This window comes from Durio zibethinus, chromosome 21, assembly GCF_047325235.1.
Source record: "Durio zibethinus cultivar Kanyao isolate XHJ-2024 chromosome 21, ASM4732523v1, whole genome shotgun sequence".
NCBI lineage: Eukaryota > Viridiplantae > Streptophyta > Magnoliopsida > Malvales > Malvaceae > Durio > Durio zibethinus.
In genome coordinates this window covers 4272681-4288961 of record NC_143182.1, presented here as the reverse complement: position 1 = coordinate 4288961, position 16281 = coordinate 4272681, and the positions used below count along the sequence as shown (strand labels likewise).

General features: G+C 37.7%; 5 protein-coding genes and 1 non-coding gene across 10 annotated transcripts; 4 read left to right on the top strand and 2 right to left on the bottom strand.

Moving 5' to 3' along the window:
* Nucleotides 1-515: 515 nt before the first annotated feature.
* LOC111304956 (ubiquitin-ribosomal protein eS31 fusion protein-like) lies at nt 516-1276 on the bottom strand. Its single transcript, XM_022902019.2, has one exon. It carries the CDS (start codon nt 1187-1189, stop codon nt 719-721), a length of 471 nt encoding a protein of 156 aa, XP_022757754.1. The 5' UTR covers nt 1190-1276; the 3' UTR covers nt 516-718.
* Nucleotides 1277-1530: 254 nt separating this feature from the next.
* On the top strand, nt 1531-4455 carry LOC111304955 (methyltransferase). 2 transcript variants are annotated; one of them, XM_022902018.2, is made up of 9 exons: nt 1531-1720; nt 1822-1887; nt 1979-2314; nt 2390-2639; nt 2794-2851; nt 3274-3360; nt 3496-3621; nt 3723-3861; nt 4042-4455. In XM_022902018.2, the coding sequence occupies exons 1-9, from the start codon at nt 1647-1649 to the stop codon at nt 4268-4270; spliced, it is 1365 nt and encodes a 454-aa protein (XP_022757753.2). In that variant the 5' UTR covers nt 1531-1646; the 3' UTR covers nt 4271-4455. The 2 variants fall into 2 exon arrangements, with proteins under 2 accessions (XP_022757753.2, XP_089607191.1); XM_089751065.1 differs by lacking the exon at nt 1822-1887.
* Nucleotides 4456-4775: 320 nt separating this feature from the next.
* On the top strand, nt 4776-7307 carry LOC111304954 (tolB protein-like protein). The gene has a single exon (XM_022902017.2). The coding sequence runs from the start codon at nt 4957-4959 to the stop codon at nt 7084-7086; it is 2130 nt and encodes a 709-aa protein (XP_022757752.2). The 5' UTR covers nt 4776-4956; the 3' UTR covers nt 7087-7307.
* Nucleotides 7308-9048: 1741 nt separating this feature from the next.
* LOC111304950 (uncharacterized) lies at nt 9049-12961 on the top strand. Of its 4 annotated transcripts, none has more exons than XM_089750097.1 (8): nt 9049-9120; nt 9226-9454; nt 9674-9976; nt 10132-10340; nt 10426-10474; nt 10565-10654; nt 10779-10841; nt 10963-12961. In XM_089750097.1, the coding sequence occupies exons 2-8, from the start codon at nt 9287-9289 to the stop codon at nt 12574-12576; spliced, it is 2496 nt and encodes an 831-aa protein (XP_089606223.1). In that variant the 5' UTR covers nt 9049-9120; nt 9226-9286; the 3' UTR covers nt 12577-12961. The 4 variants fall into 4 exon arrangements, with proteins under 4 accessions (XP_089606223.1, XP_022757747.2, XP_022757749.2 ...); XM_022902012.2 differs by having other exon boundaries at nt 10746-10841; XM_022902014.2 differs by having other exon boundaries at nt 9049-9454.
* Nucleotides 12962-14388: 1427 nt separating this feature from the next.
* LOC111304953 (autophagy-related protein 8i) lies at nt 14389-16043 on the bottom strand. The gene is given in 6 exon segments (XM_022902016.2): nt 14389-14653; nt 14656-14757; nt 14859-14977; nt 15324-15376; nt 15730-15785; nt 15907-16043. Coding segments are annotated over 6 exon segments (441 nt in total). The 5' UTR covers nt 15947-16043; the 3' UTR covers nt 14389-14582.
* An 86-nt stretch (nt 16044-16129) lies between these two features.
* Nucleotides 16130-16202, top strand: TRNAF-GAA (transfer RNA phenylalanine (anticodon GAA)). The gene has a single exon. It is a non-coding gene; the product is annotated as a tRNA-Phe (tRNA).
* Nucleotides 16203-16281: the final 79 nt, after the last annotated feature.

Below are 16281 nucleotides of genomic sequence, written 5' to 3'. Positions count from 1 at the left end.
TAAAAATTGTATCCACCAATATGCAATGAGAAGTATCTTTAAATAGACCTATAACTTATAACACTGGAAACAGATTCCAAAACAGTAGGAGGGTGAGAGAGAGTGAGTTAACAAGCAAACATAGAGACTCAGGTCTAATGCAATGCAGAGTTTCTAAATTCTAAGCGAATTAGATCAAAACTATAAAAGGAAGATGAACACAACCATAACTTCAGAGGTGACAGCTCCAATGATACAGAAAACTAGCCATTTTTTCCATGATCTAATTTTTATCAGACAAGACAAAAGTCTCTTGACCCTATCCATAATTCAATGCTTAGGAATCCACTCAGCTCTGTAGTACAAGGGTCTAAAATTCAAAACATGTCTGGCATATAAAGCAAGCACCAGCCTTGTCCCAAAGAAAGAGCTTCAATCCAAATTTCAAGCATAACACCAATTCACTAGAGAACAAAGTAACATACAAAAGATATAAACATATAAAAGAACTAAATCAAATCATCAACCAAACGACATTAAGTAGAAAACAGCATAATTTGATTCAAACAAGTAAATTGGTAATCAAAACTCCAAAATCATATCCGAAGTATTATAACATATTAAAACATAACAAAATTTTAAAAAGTCCAACGATTATTGAAAATTAAACCCTAATACTCATAATGTAAAACATATAGATCCAAGTTTTGCAAGAGCTGAACCAAAGGTCGAACCCAACTCAATCCCCACCAGCCTTCTGGTAAACATAAGTGAGCCCACACTTACCGCAATAGTGCCTATCAAAATGGTTAGCCATGAAAGTCCCCGCCCCACACTCCGCATTAGGGCACTCTTTCCTCAGCCTCTGAACCTTCCCCGACTCATCCACCTTGTAGAACTGGAGCACGGCGAGCTTGACCTTCTTCTTCTTGTGCTTGATCTTCTTGGGCTTGGTGTAGGTCTTCTTCTTCCTCTTCTTGGCGCCACCCCTTAGACGGAGGACGAGGTGGAGAGTGGATTCCTTCTGGATGTTGTAGTCGGCTAAGGTGCGACCGTCTTCGAGCTGCTTGCCGGCGAAGATGAGGCGCTGTTGATCGGGTGGGATGCCTTCCTTGTCTTGGATCTTGGCTTTGACATTGTCGATTGTATCGGAAGACTCGACCTCTAGGGTTATTGTCTTCCCCGTTAGGGTTTTGACGAAGATCTGCATCTTGGGTCTTGTCTGGAGATGCAGAGGAAATGGGTGGTTTCCGCTAGGGTTTCAAGACTAGGAGATGAGTGTTGATTTTCAAAGGAGAGGATGGAGTTGGGGTTTTGTGGGAGTTGGTTGGGGCTTGAAAGTACGTAATTGCCCATGCATGTTTGGGCTTTGAGCTTCTGGTGACTACTAATTGGGTTATTGGTCATGCTACTTGGCCCGATATAAGGAGGCCCAAATGCAATTAAAAAAAAATTTGTCAAGGCAAAAGAATTAGACGTGGCCCAATTACGACTATGGTATTTGCCTGGGAAATTGAATGGGGTAATATTCTACGCAAAAAATAGAAGCATTCGAAACAAAAGGGCAAAGAAAAATAAAAATAAAACAAAAACAAAGCACTGGCGCTGGCGCTGGCACTGGCACTAGGGCTCAAAGTGGTAGATTGAACATGATTCAGTAAAAATAAATGGAGAATCGCTGCAAATTCTGGCTTCCCAAAAAGAACAGATTTTGTGCAAACGCCCCTCTCAACAATTCCTTGTAAGTTAATCTCTTTCTCCCTCTCTCTTCCTCTTTCTTTTCTTTTGTTGAATCTCTGAATTTCTCAGAATTTTTTTTATTTACAATCAAACTGTTTCAAGGTTTTGTGGCAATCACACTCCAAGGAAAAATGACCAGTGGATCCCATGTCCGATTGACCCTTCACAGTTGTCCTCTCTCTCTCAAGCCTTTGCTTTCTAATTCCACTGGAAAAAAAAAAAAAAACTTTTAACGTATTTTTTTGGCTTTTTTTTATAGCTCTGTGCTTCAGGAAAACCTGGAAGGACACCTAAAGAGATGCCCTTTACTTAAACAAGTTCAATCTTTGAGCACCCAACCTTTCTACCAAAAGGGTGTTAATGCTGGCAAAGAAGATGAACAAGAAGAACAGGAAACCTTAATACCCACTTCAGGGTCTTTCGATAATGTTACCTCTGAAATGAAAAGAAATGCTGTTTATAACTTGAACATACCAGAATTCTTTGAACTGATTAGAAAGATGGAGTCAGTTCATGCTCAAATTTGTAAGGATATTAAAGACTCCTTTAAGATACCTGAAGCTTGCGGCATGTGGATGAAGAGAGAAGTAGACAGGTACTGTAAGCTCAATTGCTCCGGTTGTTTTATGAGGGAATTGACTGGATTTTAACATGAGTTGATTCTTGATAGGAAATTACCATTTCAAGAGAAGCATGTTACACAACAGGCGTCAATTCTTGGAAACTTGGAAGAATTTGGGGTTTTGGAAAATTCTGTTGGCAAGGAACATTGTGAATTTGGGGAGCTAGCTCAAAGTAGCAATGTTTTTCCTGCAGTGGTTGAGTTTGGAGCAGGGAGAGGATACTTGACACAAATGCTTGCAGATTGCTATGGTATTAGAAGGGTATTTCTAGTTGAGAGGAAGTCCTACAAGCTGAAGGTTAGTTGAATTGAGATTAAACGTGTAGTATTTGCGGAGTTTTTATATAGTTTAGGTTCAAGCCATCTAATCTCGATGTGTTTCTAAGCTCTTTGAACCTTCATTGATTCGTCATTTGCTTTTATTGGTTACATTATACCAATGGTATTTCTAGGCTGATCGGTCTTTGCGACAGAAAGAGAGCTTGATATTAGAGCGTTTGAGAATTGACAGTAAGGTTTTTCAGAACTTTGTTCTTGGAGATGATTTTTGTAACTTCTTCATTGGATTTCCAATGCTTCTTTTCTTGGCTTTCTTTTGCTAAATGTTTTTTTTTTTCTAGATGACTAATTATTTTTATGATTTTTTTTTTTTTACTTTGCAATCATTATTCTGAAGCTTTTTGATGAGTTATGTGATGTGTTATGCTTGTAGAAGATAAAAATGTTAAATTTTTGTGCTTTGGCTTCCCCTCTTAAAAATTTGTGAGAGGCATTTGCTGTTTCACTCTATCTGAGACCTATCATTCCGACTTTCGAAAATGAAAAGTAGGGATAAGGCAAGATTGTTTTTTATACAAAGCTGCAATATTTTAAGTGTCTTATCTTCCCTACCCTTCACTTTGTCTTCACATCACAAAGTTTTACTTCTGCAGTCGAGGATCTGAACTTGAATGCTGTTCAGCCATTGCAAGGACTTCCTTATATAGCTATTGGTAAACATCTTTGTGGCACTGCAACGGGTAAGTTGTATCTGTAATTTCTTATAAACTTGACTGTGAGCCTCATATTGATTGTTGTATTTGATCCAAGTAAAAACTATACCAGCACAAAGCATTCTTTACAATCTTTCATTTTGTTGAAACTTTTCATTGCAGACTTGACACTCAGATGTTGCCTGGCAAATCAAAGGAATGTTGAGCGATGTGGAGGTAATTGTTACCTGAGAGGTCTTGCCATAGCAACATGCTGCCATCATCTTTGCCAATGGAAACACTACATAAGTAATCCAACTTTTCTTCCTTACACGAATATAACATCTATAGTTAAATTGATAAATATCTTTCTCTTCAAGTCTGACTGTTTAACGTGGGTGTCCCTACAGATAAAAAATACTTAACGAGATTGGGAATTACTAAGGAAGAATTCCATGCAATGACGTGGTTTACTAGCTGGGCAGTGGATGCTGATCATGGTTCAGATCTTTCTGATGTTAGTGATTTCAAATTGCATCCAGAATCAATGTAATTGGGACAAACCTTTATTTATATAGCAGTTTTCTTTTTTGTCATTTCTTTGGAATTTGGTTGTGGACGTGTTTCTACCTCCATATCATTTAGGATTCTCAAAAAAAAAAATGGCATTTTGACCATTTTTCAAAATTTTCTTTTATCTAAAAGGCATTCATTTTCCCTTGTGGGCAGTGAAAAGGAAGAATGTACTGGGGATGCAAACAGAGTCGAAAGCATTGCAAGGAATATGAAAGCTATTGACAGAGCAAAGTTAGGTTTTATGTGCAAGCAGATAATTGATATGGGAAGGTTGATGTGGGTCAAGGAACATGGACTCGAAACTCAGCTTGTCAAGTATGTGCCATCAACCATCTCTCCAGAAAACCATTTATTAGTTGCAAGAAATGTCGGTCATTTCTAAGATGCCATGGCTTTCTTCCCTTTTTCTATTATCCCCGTTCTATAACTAAAACCAGAAATTTTGTTTAAATTTATTGTTGTACCGACTTTATAATGTTTAGCATGCCTTCTTTTTTTTTTTTTTTTTGAGAATATGCTTTAGAATTTGTGATCTATTCAAAAAGCCTTCCATTTTCTTCTTGTTAATCTGTGAAAGTGAGGTTTAGGTAGCTGATTAGTATATTCACGTTGAGCAGTATCTCATTACGTCTCTCTCATCTGCTCAGCAATTATAGAATGAGGTACAAAAACCACCAAGGTGGAGTTAAGCTCTACTATTTAAGCTACATGCCCTTTATGCCTTGGTATTTGAAAACTATAAAAAGTATTTAATCTCTTCAAATCAGCCAGACTTTGGGTAAAACTTGGCTGAAATTTTTTTTTTCAAGAAATGTAAAAACCACCACATATGGAAATTCTTTCATTGTCATCATCTAAAATTTTGAGATAAAATACAAAATATAAAGGAAAACAAAATCCAAGCATCTTTAATATTGATATTTCATTTTGGCTGGTGCATTTTGTTCCAATTCTCATAAAAAAAAAAACAGGTGTCGTCATTACTGGCGTTAGCATAACATCTTACAAATTACTTTGAACAAGAAAACCGTCATCAATCACAAGGCCGGAGGATAAGGGATAAACACAATGCTACGTCATCTCTTACGCAAACCGTGCACCTTAACCCTCTTCCTTATTCAGCCAACGATTTTTCGGTCGCAGCTGCTTCCTAAAAGCGAAGACTTCGAACACTCTCTCAAGTCACAGCCTCACTCCTACGCGCACGGTCTCAGTGGTCCCACGCCTAGTTCAATGGACCCTAAGGGCACCATCATTTTCACCTCCGTCGGGAGGCCACAGTACGGCTTCGACATCTTCACCGTCAAACTCAACCAAACTCCCATCACCAATTCCACCTCCGAAGACCGCCTGTCTGACGGTAGTTCCATCAATTTCAACGCTCAATTTGTAAACGACGATCAGTCTATCGTCTTTATCTCTGAACGATCGGGTTCCCCCCAGATTTACCTCACCCGCCCAGGCCTATCCAAGCCCGAGCTGCTCCCATCTGCTCCAAGCAGCCTCTTCCACGATCGGCCCATCATAAAAAACCAGCGCCTTTACTTCATTTCAGCTCATGAACAGCCTGATCAACCTTTCAAGAGCTGGTCCGCTCTTTACTCAATCGAGCTCCATGGTAAAAGAGACGTTGTACGATTGTCTCCTTATGGGGTTGTTGACTACAGTCCTGCTATTTCAAAATCTGGGAAATTTGTAGCCGTTGCATCGTACGGTTCTCATTCTTGGAAAGGTGATTTTCACGAGCTCAAAACGGATATAGTTGTTTTCCCAGCGTCCGACCCACATAACCGTTTGGTTGTTTGTGAGAGAGGCGGTTGGCCCACTTGGTTCAGTGACTCCATCATTTTCTTTCACCGCCAAGCTGACGATGGCTGGTGGAGCATTTTCTGTCTCGAATTTCCAAAAAATCCTATTGAATTTTCTGGGTGCCCAGTCATTCCTCGCCGTGTCACTCCACCTGGTCTTCACTGCTTCACTCCAGCTGCCTTCCACGACGGAAAACGAATCGCAGTCGCGACTCGGCGGCGCAGTAAGAGTTACAGACATATTGAGATTCTCGATCTTGAATCAAAGGCTTTTCACCCAGTGACTGACTTGCTCAACCCGAATTTTCATCATTATAACCCCTTTGTCTCCCCCGATTCTGGGTCCCTCGGGTACCACAGGTTTAGAGGTGAGTCGGCGCAGGGCGAGTCCACGGTTCCACATCTCGAGCCAGTTATGTCTCCGATCAAGGATCTACGCATGCTGCGACTCAATGGATCATTCCCGTCCTTCTCTCCCAACGGTGATCTCCTAGCCTTGAATCCCGCGTTGGATGAAAACGGCGGCGTTAAAGTCGTTAAATTAGACGGCTCGAAAGGATGGACCTTGATCAAGTTCCGTACATCATTTTGTAACTCATGGAGCCCAACTGAAAAACACGTGATTTACACTTCCTTGGGCCCGATATTCGAGGCAGCTAGGACAACGGTTCAGATCGCACGAATCACATTTGATCCTTCATGTCTCAACGGTAATCTTGAAGAGATCCCCTGCGATGTAAAGTTGCTTACCCGAGAAGATGCAGGGAATAACGCCTTTCCGTCTTGCTCTCCCGACGGAAAGTCCCTCGTATTCCGTTCTGGCCGTACTGGACATAAGAATTTGTACATTCTTGACGCCATTAATGGTGAATTTAACGGGGGTATACGTCAGTTAACTGAGGGTCCTTGGATTGATACGATGCCGTGTTGGTCTCCCAAGGGAGATGTCATAGCATTTTCATCCAACAGGCATAATCCGGATAATGTTGAAGCGTTTAGCATTTACGTAATTAAACCCGACGGCTCTGATTTGAGGAGGATTTACGTGGCGGGACCGAAAGGATCGAGTGAAGCGGACAGGGAGAGGATTAACCACGTGTGTTTTAGCCAGGGTGGAGAGTGGTTGGTGTTCGCGGCAAACATAGGAGGCGTGACGGCAGAGCCGGTGTCGTGGCCGAACCAGTTCCAACCGTACGGAGATTTGTATGTTGTGAGGTTGGATGGGAGCGGATTGAGGAGGCTGACATGGAATGGGTACGAGAATGGGACACCAGCGTGGCACGCAGGGGGCGAGCTGGAAATGGGGCGTTTGTGCTTGGGGAATGAGGCCGGGGTTAAACTGAGTGGTGAATTTGACGAACCATTGTGGATTGCTTGTGATTTTGATTAGAGTTCCTTCGTTTCTGTTTTCTCTATTTGTGCCTATGTTATTGTCGGTAGTAGTGTTATTATTATTAAGAATTAAGCATAGGTGATAAATTAGTTTCGATTAAAAGTAAAAAAAAAAAATTATTATAATTGTGATTAAAAAAATTATTGTAATTATAACTAAAAAATAATTTAATAAAAAATTTATTCTAAATAAATTTTATTTTAAATATTTAGCTGGAATGGACAATTCATCATGTTGCGTGTTTGTGCAATTGTAATTTTTTAAGCAATATGCTTGATTTCGATATTAATTTTTACTCGCTTTTTTTAAAGCAGTTTAATCCACATATATAATTGGATAATTATGATAAGTATTGATATTCATAGAAAATTTTTTGTTATCTTGTTGTGACATTTGCAATTGTTTTTTTTTTATTTTTATTTTTTATAAAAGTTATAGCATGAAGATAAAGAAAAAAATTTTGTATTTATTAAAATTTAAGTGATCGATTGTTTGTGATGGAGATATAAAACTTAAATATTGGCATAATGCATGTAAAAGGAGCATAGAATTCATATCCTCTCTTTTCCAACTTGACCATTGAAAATAATTGCAGAGTTGTTTGTTTAAAAAAAAAAAATTGCAAATCATGGACAGCAGTAAAAGCAATTGAAAATACCGTAGTCTTAATAGCTTTACACTTGAAATCTCAGGTCAATATGGTCATCGTTGAAAATTCAATTATCACACTTTTATTACTACCACAATAGTACTTGCTCCGCAAGAAGGATGACTTAATAATTGTATTAATAATATAAAATTGCTAATATTGCATACTAAGTTATCGGTTTAATTATTGAAAATTGAATTAACTTTGCTTACATTACAATATTAATAGTTTTTTTTTATTATTTTCTTTTACCAATTAGTTCGATTTGATCCAATTAAACAAGACCATTTGTTCGTTGTAGAATTTAAAATTAACACGATTTATATTGAGAATTTTTAATAAAAAAGCCATTATCACAATTTTAATTTCTTTTTTGCATAAGCGAGTAAGATATTTTGCTAATTAATTAATCTTGATAAACATATATCAATCATGTCAGACTCGTTAGTTAATTTTAACGATGAATTATAAATCCTAATATATGTTATATTTTTAGTTTGTTCCAACATTACCTAAAGTGATTTAAAAAAAAAAACAAAAAACAAAATCTAAAGTGAAAATAGCTTAACACACGTAGATTCCTCTTTATCAACAAAGATAACAGAGGATAAAAAAAAAAGAAATAAGTTATTTTGGGATAAAGTATAAATTTATCACCTTATTTATATGAGTAATTTAAATTTATCATAATTTTTTTTTAATTTGTGTAATTTTATCACTATACATTTAATTTTGAAATAAATTTATTATAATATTTCAAATTTTGAAGCAATTAAAGAATATTCAATAAAAACATTATATTATAAACTATTTATAGTTTAAAAATAATTTAAAGAATAATAGGATCTGAAAAAAAAAACCATGAATGTAAATTTTGAATTTAATTTAATTTATTTTATTTATATTAAATATAATTTACACAATCCTAATTTTTCTTTTTTTTCCTCTTTTATTTCATTATGACATTTTTCCATTATATGTAGTATCACATCATACATTTTTCAATCGGCTTTGATTTTTTCTCTACTATATATATATATTAATTTGTTGGAATTATAAAATAAATTGTAAAATAATTTTTATTAAACATTCTTTAATTATTTTTAAAAAGTTGAAGTATAATAATAATTACTTCAAAATAAAAATACAATAACAAAATTACACAAATTAAGAATTTAATTAAAGATAAAATTGAGTCATTCACGTAAATAAAATGACAAAATTGTAATTTACCTCATTTATTTTCTCATCCATATTTCCCTCCGAAAGAATTTTATTAAAGAAATCTAGCCAGTGGCCGGTCACCATTCGTTTCTCACCTCCCAAGTTTCTTGCCTGTAACTTCCCAAATCGGAGCGCCGCCTCGTGTCATCCCTTCTCACGTAATAAACTAACTATATAATATTATTATCATCGGCTATAAATCTGTATTAGTTTTCTCTGTGCAAAATAAACCCTAGATTTTTTTTTTATTATTTTCTCCACAGCATCAATTTGATCGATCAGTTGAGCGATTAGGGTTTCTAAGAATATAATAAAGAAACAGAGATGGACGACAGCTGTGCGGTTTGCGCTGACAATTTGGAATGGGTTGCGTACGGCTCGTGTGGTCACCGGGACGTGTGCTCCACGTGCGTCGCTCGTCTCCGCTTCATTTGCAACGATCGCCGCTGCTGCATCTGCAAGACTGAGTCCAACGTCATCTTCGTCACTAAGGTTAGGGCTTCTTTCTTTTTTGGTCGCCAATCTCAATTTCGAGTTGAATTATCGTAATTAGAGCGTTCGACATTTGTTTTATTTCCTGATTTCATTATCTAATTCTTTCGAATCTTTATTAGAGGATGACGATCACTAAGCCAAGTTCGAGTTCGTCTGTTACTTTTTTTAATATCCTTTTATATATAATAAGTCTTTGTGGTTCTGGTTTTAATCCAGGCTTTAGGAGATTACACGAGGATGATCAATGACTTTTCTGTATTGCCATCCGAAGTAAGGGAAGGACGGGTGGGTTCGTACTGGTACCATGAGGATACCCAAGCGTTTTTCGATGATGTTGATCACTACAGGATGATCAAGGCAATGTGCAGGCTTTCATGTAGTGTATGCGACCAGATGGAAGAGCAGTCCAATGATGGGGTGAAACGGCGGGGGAAGTTTAGGAACATTGAACAGTTGAAAGGTCATTTGTTTCATCGACATAGATTGGTTATGTGCAGCCTGTGTTTGGAAGGACGGAAGGTAAGATTAATATGTCTGGCCTTTTATATAACAGTTATAATTAAAATATGACCACCGTGTAGCATTATTCATTTTTGATGAATCTGTTATTTTTCCGTCAACAAAAGGTGTGTGTATGCGTTGATTATCTCATTAGTTTCCTTTGGACAAAGTAGGTTTTTATTTGTGAACAAAAGCTATATACTAGAGCACAGTTAAATCAACATATAAGCACGGGTGACTCTGAGGTGGATGGAACTGAGAGTGAGAGAGGTGGGTTCATGGGGCATCCAATGTGTGAATTCTGCAAGACCCCATTCTATGGGGATAACGAGTTATACTCACACATGTCCACAGAGCACTATACATGTCATATATGCCAAAGGTACTGAGGCCAATCCTGGTACAGATTTTTATAATACACCTTAAAACAAGTGTGCTTATTTTTGCATGTTCAACGTTCAATGCAGGCAGCATCCAGGACAATATGAATATTACAAGAATTATAATGACCTTGAGGTAAAATGACTTATATATTTCTTTTGTTTTTCTTTTTTCTTTTTTTCTCCTTGTAAAGTTAAATGGAATTTTGAAAATTGTCTGCCATAGATTCATTTTCGCCGAGATCATTACCTATGTGAGGATGAGGCTTGCCTCGCCAAGAAATTTATCGTCTTTCAGTCTGAAGCTGAATTAAAGGTGACTTCTTAGGGCATATAAACTTTGTTATTCTTTTTGATTATTTGAGTGTGTCCTTAGTTAGCTTAAGTTTTCCTTTTCTTATATGCAGTTCTTATGTTTTTTTTCCATTTTATCCTTCCAGAGGCATAATACCATTGAACATGGAGGTCGTATGTCTCGTGCACAGCGTAGTGCTGCTTTACAAGTAAGTTTCATCCTTCCAATTAGTGGGCTCCTTTTAAGTTGAATTTTCTCGCTGATGTATTCTTTTGTAGATGATTTGATTTCTTCTTTGTTATTTTGTTAATTAATTGTACTTTTTCCAGATACCAACAAGCTTTCGGTATCGTCGAAGTAATGAAGATAATCGTCGCGGAAGGGGACGAACATTTCGGCGTGAGCCATCTGATAATGACTATCAACTTTCCATGGCCATTGAGGCTAGTTTGGTTACAGCCAGTGATCCACCAGCATCATCTACTACGCAGGTGGTCTCTGATCATGGGGACATAAATGATGTGGATCCACTTGTTCAGCCTTTTGAATTATTATCTACAACAGATTCTGAATCATCTTCAAGATACCTTCAAGCATTGGGGGGAAGCTCTAGGGGTGCACCTTTGCAAGAATCTTCTTTTCCTCCCCTCCCCATCGCTCCCAGCACCAGTCAACAAAAGCCTAAACATAGCTCAGAAGGTTTGCCTAATAACACCATGGCAGCACATCTGCGTCGCCAGAAGAATTGGAATACAAATGTTATGAGTTCCACTCAGGCATGGCCATCAACAAGTCGCAGGCCCATGCAAGCAGCAAGTAGTTCAAGTCAGGTTAAACCAGCAACAAATGTTGCGGCTGTAACATCACTTGGTACTAGTAATGGAGTTGCACAATTGAGCTATGCAAGTTCAACTCATGCACAGGCTCAGGCTCAGTCTTGGCCCACAACAGCAGATATATTAATAGCATCTGGTCCTCGAATGAGCTCAGGCAACAGCAGTAGGATTAGCCACTCTTCATCATCGCCGAATCTTGCTGATGGTGGATTCTTAGAACCTCCCGTTTCTGATTTCCCTCCGGTTTCTGCAGCACATAGGCATAAACTGTCCTCAAGCAGCCAGGTTTTGATGAATGGGGAAGATGTTCACACAGCCAACAAATCTCTTGTGGAAAAGATGCGAGCTGCTCTTGAATATGATGAAGAAAAATACACTACTTTTAAAGAAATATCTGGACAGTATCGACAGGGCTTAATAGGAACAGAGAGATATTTGGATTCTGTACAACGGTATGGCTTGTCACATCTAGTTCTTGAGCTGGCTAGACTCTGCCCTGATCCTCATAAGCAGAAAGAGCTAATTGAGACCTATGATGCTAGTTTGCAAAGCAATGGTCTGCAAGAGGATGGTGGGGCCTCAGGCAGTGTCTGGTTTAAGGATAATAATGCCTCCAGGAAAGGGAAAGGGAAGTCTCTGGATGCTGCGGGCAGTAATTCAAGGGATACTTTGGCAGATAGTATAATGAGCAGTGTCCGCAAATTGCAGTCAAGTTATAAGTCTTCTGAAGAAGAACTGGAGGTGTTATCAAAGGATGATTACCGTCCTGCCAAAGGCAAATTGAATGTGATGGTTGAACAGCAGGTGGAACTGAATTCTACCAATCAGCCCTCAACAAAAATTGGGGGCCAAAATGACTCCTTATCTGCTAAAGTTGGGTCAGTGGATGGGGGTGGTGGTAGCAAGCAACGAAAGAAAACTTCAAAATTTCACCGGGTGCGGCTTGGTGATGGTTCAATGGCAGCAATATTGGATCTAAAAAATTCTGAGCCAGACCCTGATCCTGAACCATTAGATAATAAGTTTGATGGCAGTCAAAGCTCCACTGGAGGATCGCCTGTACGGGGCGTTTGGAAGAAGGGAGGCAGTCAGAAACTCTTTCCATAGGTGATAGGCCAAAGGCTTCCTGGAAGATGGTGTTTGGCTCAGGCGAAGGTCACAAATTTTCATGCAAGATGACCTATAAGTGTTCTTAAAATGATTGGGTTTTGCTATGATATTCTCAGAAGTGCTGGCAATAGGTGGAGAAGATTCCGTTAATGGCCTGGGTTTTTGAGTTATAAAAACTATCCAAGTTGTGTTGACTTTTGTGATATAACTACTTTAGATGATACATTTATCCAACAGGGTAATTTTTATGTGAGAAGGATCTTTTTGGATCTTTTTGGCTTCCGGAAGTTGTTCGTTTAAATGTTAGCATGCATTTCACTGACTAAAAAAAGCCATATAAAAAGTTGAAGATTCTTGGCTTGTCTTCATATTTGCTTTTAAAGGTTCTTGGTTTGTCATATATGGTTTTCTGGTTTCGTGTTCATTTTCCTTCTTCTCTCTAATAAATATTTACCATATGTTAAATCTGCAGAGTAAACGGAGCTGAGTTTCTAGTCATGAAATAAAACATGATCACTGACTTCTAGCTATCGGAAGCGATGATACTAATTTTTAATCTATTTTATTTATAAATTTAAAATAATTCCTATGCACTTATTTAAATCCTGAGCAACGAAAACAGATGGAGAAGATCACTCTCTTCTAATACCAGATGCAGCTTCTGTGATGATGACAATGAATCTACTATTCATATCTTGAGAGATTGCAAGGACTCTGATAAAATACGGCACATACTCCTGCCTCTCGACCACCCAAGTGAGTTATTTTCTTTTAACTTGAAAGAATAGTTTATCCTCAGCCTCAAAAAAGGGAAAAATCCACAGGTGGGGCAACTGGGATTGACCTATGTTGTTTGCTAATGTTGTATGGATGATATGGAAGTGGAGAAATAAAAACATCTTTGATAATACAACCATCCCGTTGGTTTGAAAACTTGACACTGTTCATAAAATAATGTCAAGAGAATGGTACAATCCCAGGATTGGTAATCTCACGGATAAGGAAAAACAGAAAATTTTGCTTTCATGAGCCAAGACACCTCCAGATTGGATCGAAGTCAATACTGATGATTGTTGGAACCAACAAGAGTGCAAAGCTGGAGCTGGGGGAGTGTTAAGGGGCGAATATGAAAATTGGATTGTAGGCTTTTTTTGCATTCTTGGTAATTGTAATATTGATGCTGCTGAACTTTGGGCCTTGTTTAATGGTATCACTTTTGGCAAGAAAGTTGGGGATTATCAATGTTGAAATCGAATCTGACTCTTTCATCGCTATAAGATATATTAAAGGAGTCCGGCTTAATCATCCACTTTATTATCTTGTTGAAGCCATTCAAGAAGTGTTCAAAGGTAGCTGGAAATGGACTACTCATCATGTGCCTATAGAAAAGAATTTTGCTGAAGATTGAATGGTCAAATGGCATCTCTATCAACCTCCTGACTTGAATGTCTTTCATTAATCACCTTCTGGGATTAAAATGATCTTCAATGCGGATGCTGCTGCGATGACATTGCCACGCGATATCCTTTGCTAGTTGGATGACTTCAATTTGGTTTTGTTTGGATCAATGTGAAATTCCACTAACAAAACTTTAGAACCCAGTAAATTTATTTAGGCCAAACCGAAATCAAACTGATGCAAGAACACGATCGTTTTTTCTCAAGTTTGATGTCTAATCCTCCTAATGTATATACCTTGCAACATAACAGCCTTTCTTTTAAACATTAGACCTTAGCTTTATAGACAAAATCCAGTACCATAGAACTGAGATGAGATGTCAAAATGAGAACACACAAAAGGGATGTATGATTTCCCAAAGTTAAACCATTTGTAGGCATTAGATCCATAACTGGAAGTTTACCACCAGATTACATATTTGCATGCCAGTTCATAGATACTGATAAAAGTAACTTGTAGAATGACTTGTATGCTGATAGAATTTACAGAATGAATGATGATTAACAGATGCCACAACACTAAAATACCAGGCTGAGTTTCAACATTCAAGATCCATCATCAGGCGAAACGAGAGGGAACCAAGGGATTTTACACTTGTGCACAAAGCTCACAGTTGAATCTGATTAGTAGCACAACCGAAGGTTTTCTCGCTGCTATAACACATATACAGAAATCCATCATCCTCTTTGAAAGATTCATAGACAGAGTCCATAAGAGTAGCTGCAAACAAAGGTCATCGATGAAGCCCTCAGAAAATGTTTTACACAACAAAACTATATGAAAGAAATATGACATATAGTCTCATCATGGCCATGGCTAACCTGTTTGAGGTAAAGTGTTCTTTACAAATACAAAGAGCGCCTTTCCACGGGTCAGACGAAGTCTCAGGCTTAAGATGTGAATGAATTGTCCAACAGACATATCCCGAGGAACCAGATACCTATAAATGGAAACAGTGTTGCATAAATTTATTCCGCCCTTTTATCTTTTAACAAGAAACTAAGTTTTGACATCAATTCAAGAATGAAGTTTACAAGTATGGAATGCAATCGGTCATAAGAAGATAATGGAGCTGTGTTTCCCACTTGGGATCTTTTCATCTACAGAATTCAACATGTCACAATCTTGATAATTACACAAAGTTAAAAAAATAAAAAAAAGCACCCATCATTACTAGTCCTTCTCGCATTAGGCAGAGGTTCCTAACAAAGAATTATTAGGTAGAAAGACAACAAAAACACCCTATTGATGAGAACAAATTGTTGTTGACCAAGGCTGAAACTTACTTTTTCTTTTCCATTTCAGGAAGATCTGTTTTTGAGTATCTTTCAACAATCACCTGCAAAATCAGAAGAAAAAGAACAAATCAGTATTTTAGCAATAACCGGCAAACTCTTTCATATAAGCCATATCCATGGAGGGGCTGAAGGGATTAAGTTCATCTAATCTAAAAATAGTATTTAAGTCTTGACAACCATTGTAGAACATTAATCAACAAATAAATAACAAACGCAACAGATTAAAAATTGAAAATTATCATAGTTTAAGAAAATTAACTTTCTGGGAAAATCCCAGAGGCAGAAACTTTGAAACGCAAATAATAACTGATATTAAGACGGAAACGAAAAAGATAAGAAAAGGAAAAGGTTTGACCAAACGTAAAGTCAAACGAGACTGAATCGGAAAACTTACAGGGACCCGATTGGGATATTTGGCAATTATATCCCTCGATTCTTCGAGTCTTTGGTCTGCGATTCAATTTAGAAGAAAGAAAAAAAAAATTAAGAAAGAGAAAACGTTTTCAGAAAGGAGGTTTCTCTTTTTTTTTTATTTGAAGAAGAATACAGGAAAGGGTTTAGGGAAGCAAACCGAAAGTGAACTCGTCCTTGAAAGATGGGATCTTTCCCATGGCACTGCAACAGCCGACTCGAGTCTTTTCTTGACAATGGAGAGAGAAGAAAGAAAAGGAGAAAAATGGTGGGATCAATAAATGATTGCAGTAAGACAACGAAAACTCGCCCACCCATCTATTTATGGAGCTCAATTATTAAAAATAAAATAATAGAATATATGCGATCCTCTCATTCACCGTGCGGGGATAGCTCAGTTGGGAGAGCGTCAGACTGAAGATCTGAAGGTCGCGTGTTCGATCCACGCTCACCGCATTCCATTAATTTTTGTTCTTCCTTCTTTTTGGGATTGGGCTAACCCTTCATATTAATAGGTCGAGTCTAGACTTTTTTG

Excerpts from the sequence above, each read along its gene's own strand:
- LOC111304956 (XM_022902019.2), bottom strand. The coding sequence starts at position 1,189 with ATGCAGATCTTCGTCAAAACCCTAACGGGGAAGACAATAACCCTAGAG.
- LOC111304955 (XM_022902018.2), top strand. The coding sequence starts at position 1,647 with ATGGAGAATCGCTGCAAATTCTGGCTTCCCAAAAAGAACAGATTTTGT. Across the intron at positions 1,888-1,978 it reads TGTCCGATTGACCCTTCACA|CTCTGTGCTTCAGGAAAACC; the intron begins GTTGTCCTCTCT and ends TTTTTTTTATAG. Across the intron at positions 2,852-3,273 it reads AGAGCGTTTGAGAATTGACA|TCGAGGATCTGAACTTGAAT; the intron begins GTAAGGTTTTTC and ends TTACTTCTGCAG.
- LOC111304954 (XM_022902017.2), top strand. The coding sequence starts at position 4,957 with ATGCTACGTCATCTCTTACGCAAACCGTGCACCTTAACCCTCTTCCTT.
- LOC111304950 (XM_022902012.2), top strand. The coding sequence starts at position 9,287 with ATGGACGACAGCTGTGCGGTTTGCGCTGACAATTTGGAATGGGTTGCG. Across the intron at positions 10,475-10,564 it reads AGAATTATAATGACCTTGAG|ATTCATTTTCGCCGAGATCA; the intron begins GTAAAATGACTT and ends TGTCTGCCATAG. Across the intron at positions 10,842-10,962 it reads AGCGTAGTGCTGCTTTACAA|ATACCAACAAGCTTTCGGTA; the intron begins GTAAGTTTCATC and ends TACTTTTTCCAG.